Here is an 18511-nt window from a genome sequence, read left to right as displayed (position 1 = left end):
CACTACCATTTTAGACCACAGGGGGCGTCAGAACCAACACTACCACTTTAGACCACAGGGGGCGTCAGAACCAACACTACCACTTTAGTCCACAGGGGGGCGCCAAAACCAACACTACCACTTTAGACCACAGGGGGCGTCAGAACCAACACTACCACTTTAGTCCACAGGGGGGCGCCAAAACCAACACTACCACTTTAGACCACAGGGGGCGTCAGAACCAACACTACCACTTTAGACCACAGGGGGCGTCAGAACCAACACTACCACTTTAGACCACAGGGGGCGTCAGAACCAACACTACCACTTTAGACCACAGGGGGGCGCCAGAACCAATACTACCACTTTAGACCACAGGGGGCGCCAGAACCAACACTACCACTTTAGACCACAGGGGGCGTCAGAACCAACACTACGACTTTAGACCACAGGGGGCGTCAGAACCAATACTACCACTTTAGACCACAGGGGGGCGCCAGAACCAACACTACCACTTTAGTCCACAGGGGGCACCAGAACCAACACTACCACTTTAGTCCACAGGGGGCGTCAGAACCAACACTACCACTTTAGACCACAGGGGGGCACCAGAACCAACACTACCACTTTAGTCCACAGGGGGCACCAGAACCAACACTACCACTTTAGTCCACAGGGGGCACCAGAACCAACACTACCACTTTAGACCACAGGGGGGCACCAGAACCAACACTACCACTTTAGACCACAGGGGGGCGCCAGAACCAACACTACCACTTTAGACCACAGGGGGCGTCAGAACCAACACTACCACTTTAGACCACAGGGGGGCGCCAGAACCAACACTACCACTTTAGACCACAGGGGGCGTCATAACCAACACTACCACTTTAGACCACAGGGGGGCGCCAGAACCAACACTACCACTTTAGACCACAGGGGGGCGCCAAAACCAACACTACCACTTTAGACCACAGGGGGCGTCAGAACCAACACTACGACTTTAGACCACAGGGGGCGTCAGAACCAACACTACGACTTTAGACCACAGGGGGGCGCCAGAACCAATACTACCACTTTAGACCACAGGGGGCGCCAGAACCAACACTACCACTTTAGACCACAGGGGGCGTCAGAACCAACACTACGACTTTAGACCACAGGGGGCGTCAGAACCAATACTACCACTTTAGACCACAGGGGGGCGCCAGAACCAACACTACCACTTTAGTCCACAGGGAGCGTCAGAACCATCACTACCACTTTAGACCACAGGTGGGCACCAGAACCAACACTACCACTTTAGTCCACAGGGGGCACCAGAACCAACACTACCACTTTAGTCCACAGGGGGCGTCAGAACCAACACTACCACTTTAGACCACAGGTGGGCACCAGAACCAACACTACCACTTTAGTCCACAGGGGGCACCAGAACCAACACTACCACTTTAGTCCACAGGGGGCACCAGAACCAACACTACCACTTTAGACCACAGGGGGGCGCCAGAACCAACACTACCACTTTAGACCACAGGGGGGCGCCAGAACCAACACTACCACTTTAGACCACAGGGGGGCGCCAGAACCAACACTACCACTTTAGACCACAGGGGGGCGCCAGAACCAACACTACCACTTTAGACCACAGGGGGGCGCCAGAACCAACACTACCACTTTAGACCACAGGGGGGCGCCAGAACCAACACTACCACTTTAGACCACAGGGGGGCGCCAGAACCAACACTACCACTTTAGACCACAGGGGGCGTCAGAACCAATACTACCACTTTAGTCCACAGGGGGCACCAGAACCAACACTACCACTTTAGTCCACAGGGGGCACCAGAACCAACACTATCACTTTAGTCCACAGGGGGCACCAGAACCATCACTACCACTTTAGTCCACAGGGGGCGACAGAACCAACACTACCACTTTAGTCCACAGGGGGCACCAGAACCAACACTACCACTTTAGACCACAGGGGGCACCAGAACCAACACTACCACTTTAGTCCACAGGGGGCGCCAGAACCAACACTACCACTTTAGTCCACAGGGGGCACCAGAACCAACACTACCACTTTAGTCCACAGGGGGCGCCAGAACCAACACTACCACTTTAGTCCACAGGAGGCGTCAGAACCAACACTACCACTTTAGTCCACAGGGGGCGTCAGAACCATCACTACCACTTTAGACCACAGGGGGTGCAAGAACCAACACTACCACTTTAGTCCACAGGAGGCGTCAAAACCAACACTACCACTTTAGTCCACAGGGGGTGCAAGAACCAACACTACCACATTTTTTAAAGCAATGTAAATGTAAAGCGTGTTAAAAGGTGTTTCCGTGGTTTCCTGCAGGTGAGCGGTCTGGAGGAAGGGGAAACCTACGTGTTCAGAGTTCGTTCTGTCAACTCAAGAGGAGTCGGGAGGCCCTCCGACCTGTCGGAGCCGGTCTGTGCCAAAGCTCTCCCAGGTGACGTTTATTCTGTGTCAACAACATGGCCGCCAACGTGTTGCTTTTTCTACTCTCTGATGTCACTCCGATATATGAATATGAAAGACTTAATGATAAAATGACATTACATATTATTTGTCTAACAAAATAGACAGTTCATGTAATAGCCTTAAATAATGTCTCCCATATTACCTCATTGTTGTCAAGTTATTACGCCATTAATGGCACAATTTTACCTTTTTAAAATCCAAATATTGCCTCGGTATGACCATTTAATTGTTACCAACATACTAAATAGTTTTGCCATCAATTAATGTTTTTTTACATAAATCTCAGTCTAATATTCCCCAGACATTCTCAGTGTTATTACCAAGATAGTACCTGTTTATTACCTATTTATTACCAGGTTATTACCAAGCTGTAATGTAATGCACTACCGAAGCAGATGAATCATTGACCTAAAGATGCAGAAACCAGAGTTTTTTTAGTTTTGGACTGACATCCGTCCTAAAACACGTCTAAATATGTAAATACAGCCGAATGTGTTAATTAATACCTTATCACACACCTTGTAAAGTAAACTGAGATGTGATGCTTAGACAATATTTAGACTTCAAATGTAGAACTGGACTGAAAATATTTCCTTAGAAACACTGTGGAACGCTAATTTCTTCATAAGTATTTTGGGGGAAATGGGAACGCTTTTATTACCAAAATCCCCACAATACGGCCTTTTGTTTGCTTGTACTTGTACTTATACTTGATTTGTATATGCAGTATTTATCTACATATCTAAATGTGTATATATATATATGTTCCCAGGCACCCAGGAGATCGTGGCCGGCGTGGACGAGGTGACCGGAGACGTCTTCCTGTCCCTGGAGGCCTGTGAGATCTGCGAGACCTCCAAGTTCGTCTGGTCCAAGAACTACAAAGCCATCGGCGACTGCCCCCGGGTCGTCGTCACGGAGACGGGCCGAAGGTGAGCTTCATTTACGCGAGATGCTTGAACTCCGGAATATTTAAAAACATTTATTTTTTATTTTTAATTCATCAGTTTATTTTCGGATGAGTTCATCACAATTATTTTTTAAATGTTTCCTGGAAGGAACTTTTGTAATTTTACACTAATTACTGGAAAAATAGAGACAAAGTGAGAGTTTAGGCTCCCGTTTATAATTACTGCATTATTGGAAACTTTATTCTCTATATTTTTTTTAATTGTATGCACTTTTACTTTACTAATTTATTAAGTATTAATACTTTCTACTTTCTACTTTGTTTGATACCTTTGATAACGCGTTACTTTGCAGGTTGAGATGAACGAGAAATTTAGAATTCATGTAATTATTATATATTTATATAAAGTTCTTAAACCAGCTGCAACATTAAATATTTAATATAATAATTAATATAAATAATTAAATATCATCAATCAGAATCCAGTTATATCATTTGTTCTGCTCAATGAGTACTTTTACTTTTGGTACTTTTAAAGTATATTTTGATGCTAATTACAAAAGTAATATTTTGAATGCAGGACTTTAACTAACAAAGTATTTGTACACCGTGTACTTCCACAAAGTTTACCTGAGTACTTCCACCGATGCTGAAAAGAATCTCGCTAACGTTAGCTTAGCATTAATAGGAATTAATTAACTAGACGTGTACAAACCTAACCTGTATCTTTACTTTACGCACAATAAGTGTGATTTAACTTTCATATCACTTCTTCAAACCTCTTGGGAAATTATTATTAACATTTAAGAAGAAATTCCAGAAAAAATGTGACAAACCAAAGTTCCGTGACACGGTAACATTTGGTGGTCCCTCAGCTCCAGAATGACGTTCACCAACCCGGATAAAGACGATCTGGGCCGATACTCCGTCGCCGTCACCGACACAGACGGCGTCTCCTCCAGCCAAACGCTGACTGAGGACGGTGGGTCTTTCTAGTCCGCCTCGTGAGGCTTGTTGTTGTTGTTGTTTGTTGGTCTGATGCTCATGTTTCTTGTCTGGGATCCATTTTGCAGCCCTGAACGCGATGCTGGAGCTCAGCTACGCCATCAGACATCCCGGTGAGTGTTGAGCGGCTTCTCTCGATATCATCGCCGGTTCCTCAGGACGCTCACCAACCGTGTGCGTCGGTTGTTGTTGTTGTTGTTGTTGTTGTTTTCTTTGCAGTCGTTCCTCTGAAACACGGCCTGAACTACGAGATCTTGGAGAAGGGTCACGTCCGCTTCTGGCTGCAGGCCGTGAAGCTGTCGCCCGCCGTGTCCTACAGGTTCATCGTCAACGACAAGGAGGTCAAAACCGGGGAGGTACAAATCTGAAAAACTGAACTTAAAGGGACGTTTGGATGTATGAGGTTCAAAGGGTGGTTTTATTTTGAATGTATTTTTATTATTATTTTTATTTATTTGTTATTTATCTGTTTATAAACAGAATAAAACAACAATAAATAATATAATATATAATTTAAAAAATACGTTTTATTGTTTATGTTTATTGTTATTCACCTTTCATTTTTTTTAAATTTATTATTAATGTTATTTTACAATAGAACAATAAAACAAAATATATAATATAATATATAATTAAAAAAATATTTTATTGTTTTATTCTATGTCTGTTAATTGTTATTCACCTTTTATTTATTCATTTATTATTAATTTTAATTATAATTTTAATTTTAATAAACAGAATAAAACAATAAATAAATAAAAGTAAGAAAAAAAGTAAAGAGGTGAAAATATTCTAAATAAAGCATTACCGTTAACTGATATTGAAATATTCTTGAAGGTGTCTAAAATGCGTCCACTGCAGTAGAACTCATACAAACACACTTTAAAACACCTTTTAGTAACTTTTCAAGATAAAGGTCCTACGTGAAATTGCTACTTTCTCTTGATGAATTATACGCCATCATAATTCCGTCCGTTTATTCTAATTAATAATACTGTATAATAATTCATCAACATGAGCTGTAAAGAGGATTTCTCCTCTCAGGGCATCAAGATCAGCCACGACGTGGCCACGGGGGTCATCCAGATGACGGTGGATCACTTCACCAGAGCCAACGAGGGAACCTACACGGTCCAGATCCACGACGGCAAGGCCAAAACCCAGAGCTCCCTGGTCCTGGTGGGAGACGGTGAGGCTTCCTTCACTTTGGCACAATCTTATTTATGAGATGAACATACTGGCACGGTGTATTGGAAGGGATTCATGTGTGATTTATATGGAATTATTTATTTTTGTAAGATTTTTTTTCCGTCAAAATTATTTTGAATGTTAATATGAATATATATTTATATTTATATATATATATTTATATATTTATATATATAATATTAACAATTTAAATTATTTAAATTAATATATATATTAATTAATATTAAAATGTACAATAATATATATTAATTAATATTAACATTTAAATTAATATATATATATATTAAGTAATATTATCATTTATATTTATATATATATTTATATATTAGGTAATATTAACATTTAAATTAATATATAAATTAAAAGATATTTAATATCAGCTCATAGTTGCATCATCCAAAAAATAACATTCTTGTTGTATGTTCACATGAAATCAAATCAAAGGTGGAAAGTAACTTTTACTCAAGTATAACTTTCATAAAAGTATAGTATTTTAATTCTATGCTATTTATACTCTTAGTCCAGAGTTACTTGTTTACATACAAAATAGTTGCTTAGTTTTATATAGATATATAATCTTAAATTTAACCAGCTAAAACATAAACTGCTGTTTACACAACACGTTGTAAGACTCCCTCTATAAGAGTTCCTCTGCAGTACTTTTACCGTTTCAGTACTTCCACTGAAGCACGACATCTTGCATCTTGAACGTGTTTCATATTTATTGATGGTTTCTCGTTTCTCCCGTTTCAGTGTTCAAAGTCGCTCTGAAGGAGGCCGAGTTTCAGAGGAAAGAGCACATCAGGAAGCAAGGTACCGACCCAGAGAGGACACGGACGTGACGGTGCTCTTCGGTCTTGTTGTTGTTGCTTGTTTGTTTGTTTGTGTAGTGTGTAATCACGCCACAGGAAAACACACACGTGGTTCATTTTGGGTTCGGATGCAAAACATGAATATGGTTTAAAAGAGCACATATAGGAGGATTTATTTTATGTATTTTATTTTATTTATTTATTATTTATTATTTATTATTTATTATTTATTATTTATTATTTATTATTTATTATTTATTATTTATTATTTATTATTTATTATTTATTATTTATTATTTATTTTAATTTTAATTTTAATAAATTAAATAGACTAAAACAATAGAACAATAAAAATATAGATATAATATAATATATAATTAAAAAATATATATTTTTATGTTTTATTCTATGTCTATGTTTATTGTTATTCACCTTTCACCGAGTCAAATTCCTCGTATGTGCAACGCCCAATAAATCATTCTGATTCTGATAGTTTGACAGTAGATGGAGTTCACATTTCTCTGAGTACCTCTCATTATTTATTTTATTTATTTTATTTATTTTATTTATTTTATTTATTTTATTTATTTTATTTATTTTATTTATTTTATTTTATTTTATTTATTTTATTTATTTTATTTATTTTATTTATTTTATTTATTTTATAAACAGAATAAAACAATAGAACAATAAAAATAATAATATAATATGCATATTTTTAAATAGAAGTAAAAATGAATACGGTTTAAAAGAGCACATTTAGGATGATTTATTTTCTATTATTTCATTTCATGTCCTAAAATCCCAATTCCAATGCCCCCCCCCCCCCCCCTCTCCCTTTCAGGTCCACATTTCTCTGAGTACCTGTACTTCACCGTCAGGGACGACTGCACCGTCATGCTCGCCTGCAAGGTCAACATCTAAATCACCGTCTGCTGTTCTTTCCTGTCGCTTCTCTTTCACCATAATACAACTATTTATTGATTGTTTGTTTGTTTGTTTGTTGTTTTTGTTAGGTGGCCAACGTGAAGAAGGAGACGTCCTTCCACTGGTACAAAGAGGACGATGAGATCGTTCCAGAAACTCCTCCCAATGTGATGTCCGGAGCTTGCGCTCTCCCCATCCCTCTGGTAACTACGGCAACACCCACACCCACACATTTATTCATTTAAATGTTCATATTAATTAATATATATCATTGTAAATATTATTATTATTTCATATATATATATATTAATTTAAATGTTCATATTAATTAATATATTATTGTAAATATTATTATTAATTCATATATATATATATATTCATTTAAATGTTAATATTCATTTTTATATGTATATATTAATTTAAATGTTCATATTAATTAATATATATCATTGTAAATATTATTATTATTGCATATATATATTAATTTAAATGTAAATATTAATGAATATATATTATTGTAAATATTATTATTAATTCATATATATATATTAATTTAAATGTTAATATTCATTTTTATATGTATGTATTCATTTAAATGTTAATATTAATTAATATATATTATTGTAAATATTATTATTAATTAATATATATATTAATTTAAATGTTAATATTAATTTGTATATGTATATATTAATTTAAATGTTAATATTAATTAATACATATTACTCTAAATATTAATATTAATTAATATCTCTATATATATATAGATATTAATTTCAATTAATTTAAATGTTAATATTAATACATGTTATATATATATATTGTTTAAAAAATATACAATATATACAATATATGAACCTAAAGCCCATTAAATATAATAAAAACAACTAATTGTAAAATACCTGATTACACAATCAGCTGTCTCAATAAAGACTGTTTACAATGACTATAATAATTACTTTTTAGATAGCTTCATCACAATTACATAACCTCCCCGTAATGTATTCATATATTAAGGATAATATTGAGTTATTATAACATAAACAGATTGTGTAATGTCACTGCTGCTGGTTGATGCTATAATAATGTTTTATTCTCCAGTTTTCTAGGAAAGATCAGGGCGTCTTCAAGGCCGTGCTCAGTGACGACAGAGGAAAGGACACGTCTCTGTTCGACATATCTGGAAACGGTAATAATAATAATAATAATAACAGTAACAATAAACTTGATTTGACTGACACCTTTCATACAATAGATGCAGTTTAAAGTGCTTTATGTTTCTTTTAAAGTATAAAAACAAGATAAAGTGCGTTGTTTTTTTTTTTTAAAGTAACCGACTACTCTACTACTATTTCTTATTTTAATTAATTAATTAATTATTTTGTTTTTCTTTTCTCGACCTATTGTTTTTATTGTGGCCTCTAATTTTAACTTTATTCCTCCACAACTTAGAATATATCCTCTGCTTTGTTTTAGTTTTAGTTTGAGCATCTGGACGTTAATGTCATTTTAAAAACAGGGAAAGGTCATTTGAAAACAAAGGAAAAGGTCAATTTTAAAACAGGAAAAGGTCAATTTTAAAACAGGAAAAGGTCAATTAAAAACTGGAAAAGGTCAATTAAAAACAGGAAACAGTTATCAAAGAGAGAAGTTCTTAAGTGTTGTTTTAAAATGTCACCAGAGTCTCTTGTTTACAGTTTGGGGGCATAGATATAAGTTTTCTTGTGGGTGGGCTTTTACTAAAAACTTGAAGATACAGACTCACTTTATTATTGTTATTCCTCTAAATTAACATTACGTGACATATGTTGTGTCTTTGATTCTCAGTGTTTGACAACATCATCAACGCCATCGCCCAGATTGCCGGTGAGTCCCATTAGCTGATAAATACGTCGACCGCAACGGGACGATATTTAAATTAATGGAAGGTTTGAATGAACGTCTTCGTCTCTGCAACATGCAGCTGTGCAGCACTTTTGTTAATTTAGCCTGAAGGTTGGGAAACGTGTGATTTAACGGGTAAAAAAGGGTTCTTTATTATATTTATTTCACACATTTCACAAATAAATATAAATATGTAAAGAAAAATGAAAATGTTTTGAAATTTTAATCATTTAAATTTTGTTATAATATATATATATATATATATATTGTATATATATTTAACAATTATACATATATTTCTTTTTTAATTAAATATATAATGTTAATATATATAAATATATATATTATATATATATATATTAAATAAAAAAATTATATATATATAATTGTTTTAATTAAATATATAATGTTAAAATATATATATATATGTATTTAATAAAAGAAATTATATATATATAATTTTTTTATTAAATATATAATGTTTATATATAAGTATATATATATTACATTTATATATATATTAAATAAAACATTATATATATCATTTTTTATTAAATATATTATATACATATTTAATTAAAAAAAAGATATATATATTATTTTTTATTAAACTATATTATATATATATATATATATATATTTAATTAATACAATTTTATATATATATATATATCTTTTTTTTAAACATTTTAAATTGTTTTATTAAACTATATTTTATATATATATATATATATATATATATATTTAATTAAAACAATTATATATATTATTTAAAAAAAGTCAAATGATAAATGATTGCAACTTTTTTATATTACAAATTCCCTGTAAATGACCGAGCAGCCACTCCCCAGCATGAGCTGCTAAACGTAAATACTTCAAGGCAGCGTAACAGTTGCCAAAAGCAGCCTTTTGTAACTCTGATGTGGTTCTTTTCAGGTGCGTCTGCCTCTGAGCTGGTGCTGCAGTGCACACCAGAGGGCATCCGGCTGCAGTGCTACATGAACTACTACACCGAGGAGATGAAGACCGTCTGGAAGCACAAGTACGGTTTCAGGAAAAACACACGACTCACGTGTCTCTAGTTCTCATGTACAAAAACATTATATTGCAGAACGGATCATTGGAGATATCGACCGATTGTAAACGCAGACATATGTCCACACTGTGCGGTGCAGTGCGTCACGTGGCGCACGCCTTCAGTCTGCTGCAGGATTTCAAACCTCCCAGCAACTCTGAATCACACGCTGTCGTTCTGTGTTGGTTTTTCTTTTCTTCTGTCGGCTGTCAAAAGGGGAAATACTTCCGCTTCTATTTTAGGAATGTCACCCTCCTGAGTTCAGCTACAACTCCTCTGAGCTCGTATTTTTTTCTTGCACACATTTGACGAGGTTCTCCGGACCTGCAGAATTAATTTGGATTCATGTGACTCCACGCCCTGGAAATTCCCTGTGAGCCAGTTTTTAGGTATTCTGCCTCAGACGGAATTGAGAGTCAACACTTTTTGCACTTCCTGTCTCCTCCTCTGGAAGTCAACGTGTCATTTCTTTTTTACGAGTTTGTAATCAGCTGTCTGAAATGTTTCACATAAAATAGGTCATTAAACGCCCCTTTGGTGAATTTAAGACTCCTCTAGGCGTCTTAAAAATAAGATTTGTGAAGTCATGTGACCGCGGCGGAGCCGTTAGCGTTAGCTTCTTACTTAGCGTTAGCTTCTTACTTCTGCTGATTGTGTTTGCGCTTAAAACTGTAAATCATAAACGTGGTGTTTATTTGTGAAGATGATCTTTAATCTAGCGTCACAGGCGTTTGTTTGCCTCAAGAGATTATTTTGTTGCAACAATAATCCAAATTGAAAAAAAGAAAAGAAAATGGCTTCTCTGTTTGAGGGAAGCGGTGCGCCGCTAACAGGAAGTTAGCGGCGCACCGCTTCAGTGTGGAGAAGTGACTCCTTTGTGAACCTGCAGGGAGAGTAAGATCGCCTCCTCTGAGAAGATGAGGATCGGGGGCACGGCGGAGATGGCCTGGATGCAGATCTGTGATCCGTCCGACAAGGAGAAGGGCAGCTACACCATCGAGGTCTCGGACGGCGTGCAGACCCACGCCAGAACCTTCGACCTCTCCGGACAAGGTACAGAGATATAATATTATGACGGGTATTTTTATTTTACTTGTCATACATTTTATTATTATTTTTACTCTGGAGCCATTCTTTTTAAATGTTCATATATTTAGTTATTTATATATCTACTTCTATATTTTTTATTTCCTATAAAACTTGTAATACATTTTATTATTATTTTACTATGTAGCCATTATTTTAAATGTTCATATATTTAGTTATTTATATATCTACTATTATATGTTTTATTTCTTCTAAAACCTGTAATATATTTTATTATTATTTTACACTGGAGCCATTACTTTTAATTGTTATATATACATTTAGCTACTTCTATATTTTTTATTTCCTATACAACTTGTAATACATTTTATTATTATTTTACTCTGTAGCCATTATTTTAAATGTTCATATATTTTGTTATTTATATATCTACTATTATATGTTTTATTTCTTCTAAAACCTGTAATATATTTTATTATTATTTTACACTGGAGCCATTACTTTTAATTTTTATATATATATTTAGCTACTTCTATATTTTTTATTTCCTATACAACTTGTAATACATTTTATTATTATTTTACTCTGTAGCCATTATTTTAAATGTTCATATATTTAGTTATTTATATATCTACTATTATATGTTTTATTTCCTCTAAAACCTGTAATATATGTTATTATTATGTTTACTTTGTAGACATTCTTTTTTATTTTAAAATATACATTTAGCTACTTCTATATTTTTTATTTCCTATAAAACTTGTAATACATTTTATTACTATTTTTACTCTGTAGCCATTATTTTTCATTTTTTTATATATATATTTAGCTACTTCTATATATTTTTTTATTTCCTCTAAAACCTGTAATACATTTTATATTATTTTACTCTGTAGACATTTTTTTAAATGTTTATATATTTAGAAATTTCTATATCTACTTCTATATCTACTTTTTACTCTGTAAACATTAATTTTCATTTTTTAATATATATATGTAGCTACTCCTACATTTTTTATTTCCTATAAAACCTGTAATACATTTTATTATTATTTTACTGTGTAGACATTTAAAAAAATATATTTATTTATTTATACTACTTCTACATGTTTTATTTCCTCTAAAACCTGTAATACATTTTATTATTATTTTACTCTGTATCCATTTTTAAAATATATTTAGTTATTTATACTACTTCTACATGTTTTATTTCCTCTAAAACCTGTAATACATTTTATTATTATTTTACTGTGTAGACATTTAAAAAAAAATATTTATTTATTTATACTACTTCTACATGTTTTATTTCCTCTAATACCTGTAATACATTTTATTATTATTTTACTGTGTAGACATTTAAAAAAAAATATTTATTTATTTATACTACTTCTACATGTTTTATTTCCTCTAAAACCTGTAATACATTTTATTATTATTTTACTCTGTATCCATTTTTTAAAATATATTTAGTTATTTATACTACTCCTATATTTTGTATTTCCTCTAAAACCTGTAATACATTTTATTATTATTTTACTCTGTATCCATTTTTTAAATATATTTAGTTATTTATACTACTCCTATATTTCGTATTTCCTCTAAAACCTGTAATACATTTTATTATTATTTTACTCTGTATCCATTTTTTAAATATATTTAGTTATTTATACTATGTTTTATTTCCTCCTATTTGTTTTGCAGCATACACCGATGCCTATGAGGAGTACCTGAGACTCAAGTGAGTTATTTGACTAAAACACTGCATCTTTAAACTGTGTCCAAAAGTATTTTTAATAAAATGTATATTCCTTTTTGTCTTTTAGGGCGGCAGCGTTTGCCGAGAAGAGTGAGTATATAATTATTTATTATCCTGTTAGTGAGAGCTTTTTTAAATTTAACGGACGTATTCCTCCACCTTGTTTATACAGCGACGGGTGGAGTCATGCTTCACAATGTAAACAAGGAGATGTGCTCCAATAAAGTCGAGTTATACTGTATTATCAATACAGAATAATCCTCTAATAAAGAAGAGTTATACTGTATTATCAATACAGAATAATCCTCTAATAAAGAAGAGTTATATTGTATTATCAATACAGAATAATCCTATAATAAAGAAGAGTTATACTGTATTATCAATACAGAATAATCCTATAATAAAGAAGAGTTATACTGTATTATCAATACAGAATAATCCTCTAATAAAGAAGAGTTATATTTTTTCTTAAATCCAATAAAGTACAGTAGTACTTCTTGTCAGTACATAGCAGTACTTCTTGTCAGTACACAGCAGTACTTCTTGTCAGTACATAGTAGTACTTCTTGTCAGCACAGTAGTACTTCTTGTCAGTACAGTAGTACTTCTTGTCAGTACATAGTAGTACTTCTTATCAGTACATAGTAGTACTTCTTGTCAGTACATAGTAGTACTTCTTGTCAGTACAGTAGTACTTCTTGTCAGTACATAGTAGTACTTCTTGTCAGTACAGTAGTACTTCTTGTCAGTACAGTAGTACTTCTTGTCAGTACATAGTAGTACTTCTTGTCAGTACAGTAGTACTTCTTGTCAGTACATAGTAGTACTTCTTATCAGTACATAGTAGTACTTCTTGTCAGTACAGTAGTACTTCTTGTCAGTACATAGTAGTACTTCTTGTCAGTACATAGCAGTACTTCTTGTCAGTACAGTAGTACTTCTTGTCAGTACATAGTAGTACTTCTTGTCAGTACACAGTAGTACTTCTTGTCAGTACAGTAGTACTTCTTGTCAGTACATAGTAGTACTTCTTGTCAGTACATAGTAGTACTTCTTGTCAGTACAGTAGTACTTCTTGTCAGTACAGTAGTACTTCTTGTCAGTACATAGCAGTACTTCTTGTCAGTATATAGTAGTACTTCTTGTCAGTACATAGTAGTACTTCTTGTCAGTACATAGCAGTACTTCTTGTCAGTACATAGTAGTACTTCTTGTCAGTACATAGCAGTACTTCTTGTCAGTACACAGTAGTACTTCTTGTCAGTACATAGTAGTACTTCTTGTCAGTACAGCAGTACTTCTTGTCAGTACACAGTAGTACTTCTTGTCAGTACAGTAGTACTTCTTGTCAGTACAGCAGTACTTCTTGTCAGTACACAGTAGTACTTCTTGTCAGTACAGTAGTACTTCTTGTCAGTACAGCAGTACTTCTTGTCAGTACACAGTAGTACTTCTTGTCAGTACAGCAGTACTTCTTGTCAGTACAGCAGTACTTCTTGTCAGTACATAGTAGTACTTCTTGTCAGTACAGCAGTACTTCTTGTCAGTACACAGTAGTACTTCTTGTCAGTACAGCAGTACTTCTTGTCAGTACAGCAGTACTTCTTGTCAGTACATAGTAGTACTTCTTGTCAGTACAGCAGTACTTCTTGTCAGTACACAGTAGTACTTCTTGTCAGTACAGTAGTACTTCTTGTCAGTACAGCAGTACTTCTTGTCAGTACACAGTAGTACTTCTTGTCAGTACAGCAGTACTTCTTGTCAGTACATAGTAGTACTTCTTGTCAGTACAGCAGTACTTCTTGTCAGTACACAGTAGTACTTCTTGTCAGTACAGTAGTACTTCTTGTCAGTACATAGTAGTACTTCTTGTCAGTACAGTAGTACTTCTTGTCAGTACATAGTAGTACTTCTTGTCAGTACATAGTAGTACTTCTTGTACATCTCTCTCCTCAGACCGGGGCAGAGTGGTCGGCGGTCTTCCTGACGTGGTCACGATCATGGAGGAGAAGGTGAGGAAGCTGAACACGTTGAAACGAATCAACACGACATTGTCGTACATTCATTATTAAATGTATTTGTTTGTTTTTGTTGTTGACGTCATTGCAAGCGAGCAGTTATGAGGAAATACATCTAGTTTTGTGTATTTTTGAGCTTGTGAAACAATATGTGAGAGTGACACTCGTTCCCCTCCGGAGACGTTGGAAGGAGATGAGAGAAGCTAAACATTAACAGAATACGTTAGCACATCATTAGCTAGCGTTAGCACTTCTTTGCTACGCTAGCTACTAAAGGTGGATGTGTTTTAATGATTGTAACAGTGAATAAAGAGGAACAGTGTTTTCTTTAATATCTTCTTCTATCTTTATCTTTTTAACTGGCGGGGGCAGGAGGGGGGGCGGGGCTTAACCAATGGTCAAATGTTTACTTAACCTTCCTTTGTGAATACATTTTGACTTGATTCGACTCTCTCCTGTTCAGTCCCTGAGCCTGACCTGCACCGTGTGGGGCGAGCCCACCCCCGAGGTCTCCTGGTTCAAGAACGAGCAGGAGGTCGCGTCCACCGAGCACACCAAGGTCACGTTCGAGGGCGGCAAGTTCGCCAGCATGGTGATCACCAAAGTCACGCCGGACGACTCCGGCAAGTACAGCATCAACGTGCGGAACAAGTACGGCGGCGAGTTCGTGGAGATCACCGTCAGCGTCTACAAGCACGGCGAGAAGTTGCCCGAGCCCAAACTGGGACAGCCCAAAGCGCCCGCGGCGGCCGCCACGCCCGCGCCGCCAAAGTCCCCGGCCACACCCACCAAGACCGCGACCCCTTCTAAGTCTCAGACCCCGGCGTCCATGAAGAGCCCGACTCCAGCCTCCACCCCGGTGCCCAAGTCTCCAACCCCGACTCCAAAGTCTCCAACCCCGACTCAATCGCGCGGCGTCAAGTCGCCCACCCCAACCCGATCCATGAAGTCTCCGACCCCGCCGAGGAAGTAAACGATGGGGGGGGGGGGTTGCGTCTAAGCGGGGGGGTTCATAGCATGAGTGTGAAACCAGGAGGCGTTAAAGTTTATGTAGATGTAGTCTAAAGAACTTCAGGACGACCACTTGCAAAGTTTTAGAGACTTTGTGGCTACTAACGTACGGTAGATTTCCTTTTCTTAGATTCATGTCATTCAACTTTTGACACAGTAGGTGGGAGGTGTGGGGGGGGGGGGGGAGGGGGGGGGGGGGGGGGGGAGAAAGGCACAATACAAAATAAATAAATAAACAAGATGTAAATGTTCAGTGTTTTAAAAGCTGCACCTTGCTAGTGGAACGCCTGTTAGCATTGATGTTAATGATGATTCCTGTTAATTACACAATTTAAATTTCATCGGCGACATCAGGTTTCGGGCGGTTTACCTAGTGAGTACAAAGTTGCCATGGAAACGATGACCGAAACTGTGGGTGTCAGATCAAAGTTGTTATAAACAGGAAGTGTCCCCCCCCCCTCCCTCCCCCCCCAATGCTTTGTGATGGCAATAAACTCTCAACCTCCTTCTGACGTCTCTGATTGGTCTGTTCTCTGCCTCGGACACACGACCGTTCAAACATTTTAATTCAGCGGTTATATTCAATAATAACAACAAAAAAGTACTCTAGGAACAAAGTAAGAAATACGATAAATGAGAAATAATTTCAATTAAATAATAACGCGGTAAAAAGACGGCGTCACATAAATGCCAGTCTGTAAAAAAAATGGGTCGTGAGAGGAGATTCTGGTCCGGAGATGTTTCCTCAGCCGGAGATGATTCAAACCTCCATCTAGCCAAGCCGTTTCAACTTGGATATATATAAATAAATATTTTTATATATATATATATATATATATATATATATATATATATATATATATATATACTGTATATATATATATATATATATGTATATATATATATATATAAATATTTATATATATTTTTTTATATATATATATATACTGTGTATATATATAGATTATATATTTGAGTGTCTAGAAAAGCGCTATATATATATATATATATATATATATATATATATATATATATATATAAATATTGAGTTGGTCCTCTGCAGTCTACTCAGTGGTTAGATTGATTGTTTAAACTGGTTCGTTCCCACACTGCTAACTCTATAGACTCACCTTCTGCTTCCATTGTGATAGAAGCGCCGTTAGAGGTGCACGGTTATCCTCCACAAACATCTACATTTGTGATGAGGACTCTTCTACAATCTGGAGGCGTGAAGACCACTCGGCCACGCGGAGCAGTGAACGTCAGGCTGAAGCACACGTGCACACCTGGAGCTGTGTTTTGAGGCTCAAATGCACTCTGCCCGACAGCTGATTGGATGAACAAAAAAACCTGCTCCCGCTCGTCGAAAACAACAAACAGGTGAGCTGAGATGGGGGCGGGGCTTGTCGCAGTTTTTTTGTGGGCTGTCAGCGGAGCCAACTGAGCAGGTATGTATCCGACGAGCTGTCCGTCACACCTTCAGCGCCTCAGAGAGCAAACGCACACAAACAAAAAGGCTCTCTGGAGGGTTTAACCTGGTCTGGTTCAGGACTCTTCAGGGCTCTTCAGGGCTCTTCAGGACTCTTCAGGACTCTTCAGGACTCTGCTCCCTCGGACATGAAGTAAGTGTTGAAGGACTGTCAACCTTGTGCCTCCGTGCTGTTTACCTGTCGCTGGTGAGTCGCACTTGACGGACAGGTTCTCACTCTGCATATGTAAACTGGCTCTTCTTTTCCTCGCTCAGGTGTGTTGCACCGCGGTCGGGTTCGGTCCTGTGTCTGAGCGTGCACGTGTAGCAGTCGCACGCACACACCTGTCCCTGCTGGAGGTAAAGGGACCTCGTAGCCACTCAAAGGGGGCTCTGGGGGGTATCCGGCATCCATGGAGTCCAACCTGTCGTGCCTGTCCTCGCTGAAAGAAGATGGCGATCCGGTTTACATCCAGCCTCATTACAAGGAGTCCTACCGCCTGGCCATCTACGCCCTGCTGTGCGGCGGCCAGGAGGCCTACGAGGAGTTCCTCCGGGCCGAGCAGATCAGCCACTTCCTGTCGGATGAGGAGATCCTGTACGTTTTCCAGAATGCGGAGATGCCGGTCGTGGAGGACGACGAGGACGAGGACGAGAACGACAGGAAGCGGGCCGTGGACGAGGACGGCCACTCCACCTACTTCCCCACCGAGTCGGACGAGGAGGTGCCCGACCTGGACCTGGGCTGGCCCGAGGTGTCGCTGGAGAGCGAGGACACCAGCATCAGCCTGCTGTTCAACCCGCCGCGGCAGAACACGCCCACCATCAAAGAGGTGGTGCGCAAACAGATACAGGAGGCGAGGCAGGTGAGAGCACATCGGGATGAAAGGCACCG

General features: G+C 36.8%; 2 protein-coding genes across 2 annotated transcripts in view; both read left to right on the top strand.

Moving 5' to 3' along the window:
• Positions 1-16266, top strand: part of myom2a (myomesin 2a) — a 38636-nt gene extending 22370 nt beyond the window's left edge. Inside the window, exons 21-37 of the mRNA XM_034535266.1 lie at positions 2348-2462; positions 3267-3426; positions 4280-4386; positions 4478-4522; positions 4629-4765; positions 5454-5598; positions 6372-6431; positions 7275-7342; positions 7447-7560; positions 8459-8546; positions 9185-9223; positions 10178-10283; positions 11206-11369; positions 13065-13101; positions 13187-13209; positions 15076-15131; positions 15601-16266. Coding sequence (XP_034391157.1) covers positions 2348-2462; positions 3267-3426; positions 4280-4386; positions 4478-4522; positions 4629-4765; positions 5454-5598; positions 6372-6431; positions 7275-7342; positions 7447-7560; positions 8459-8546; positions 9185-9223; positions 10178-10283; positions 11206-11369; positions 13065-13101; positions 13187-13209; positions 15076-15131; positions 15601-16110 — 1974 coding nt within the window. The 3' untranslated portion in view covers positions 16111-16266. The remainder of the gene's footprint in view (positions 1-2347; positions 2463-3266; positions 3427-4279; positions 4387-4477; positions 4523-4628; positions 4766-5453; positions 5599-6371; positions 6432-7274; positions 7343-7446; positions 7561-8458; positions 8547-9184; positions 9224-10177; positions 10284-11205; positions 11370-13064; positions 13102-13186; positions 13210-15075; positions 15132-15600) is intronic.
• A 1309-nt stretch (positions 16267-17575) lies between these two features.
• The window catches only part of LOC117732417, a 9183-nt gene continuing 8247 nt past the window's right edge, over positions 17576-18511 (top strand). The window contains exons 1-2 of the mRNA XM_034535354.1: positions 17576-17770; positions 17893-18482. Coding sequence (XP_034391245.1) covers positions 18030-18482 — 453 coding nt within the window. The 5' untranslated portion in view covers positions 17576-17770; positions 17893-18029. The remainder of the gene's footprint in view (positions 17771-17892; positions 18483-18511) is intronic.

The sequence above is a fragment of the Cyclopterus lumpus genome, chromosome 1, assembly GCF_009769545.1.
Source record: "Cyclopterus lumpus isolate fCycLum1 chromosome 1, fCycLum1.pri, whole genome shotgun sequence".
Taxonomy (NCBI): Eukaryota; Metazoa; Chordata; class Actinopteri; order Perciformes; family Cyclopteridae; genus Cyclopterus; species Cyclopterus lumpus.
The sequence above is the reverse complement of the archived record's forward strand: the minus strand, read 5'-3'. Positions and strand labels throughout refer to the sequence as shown.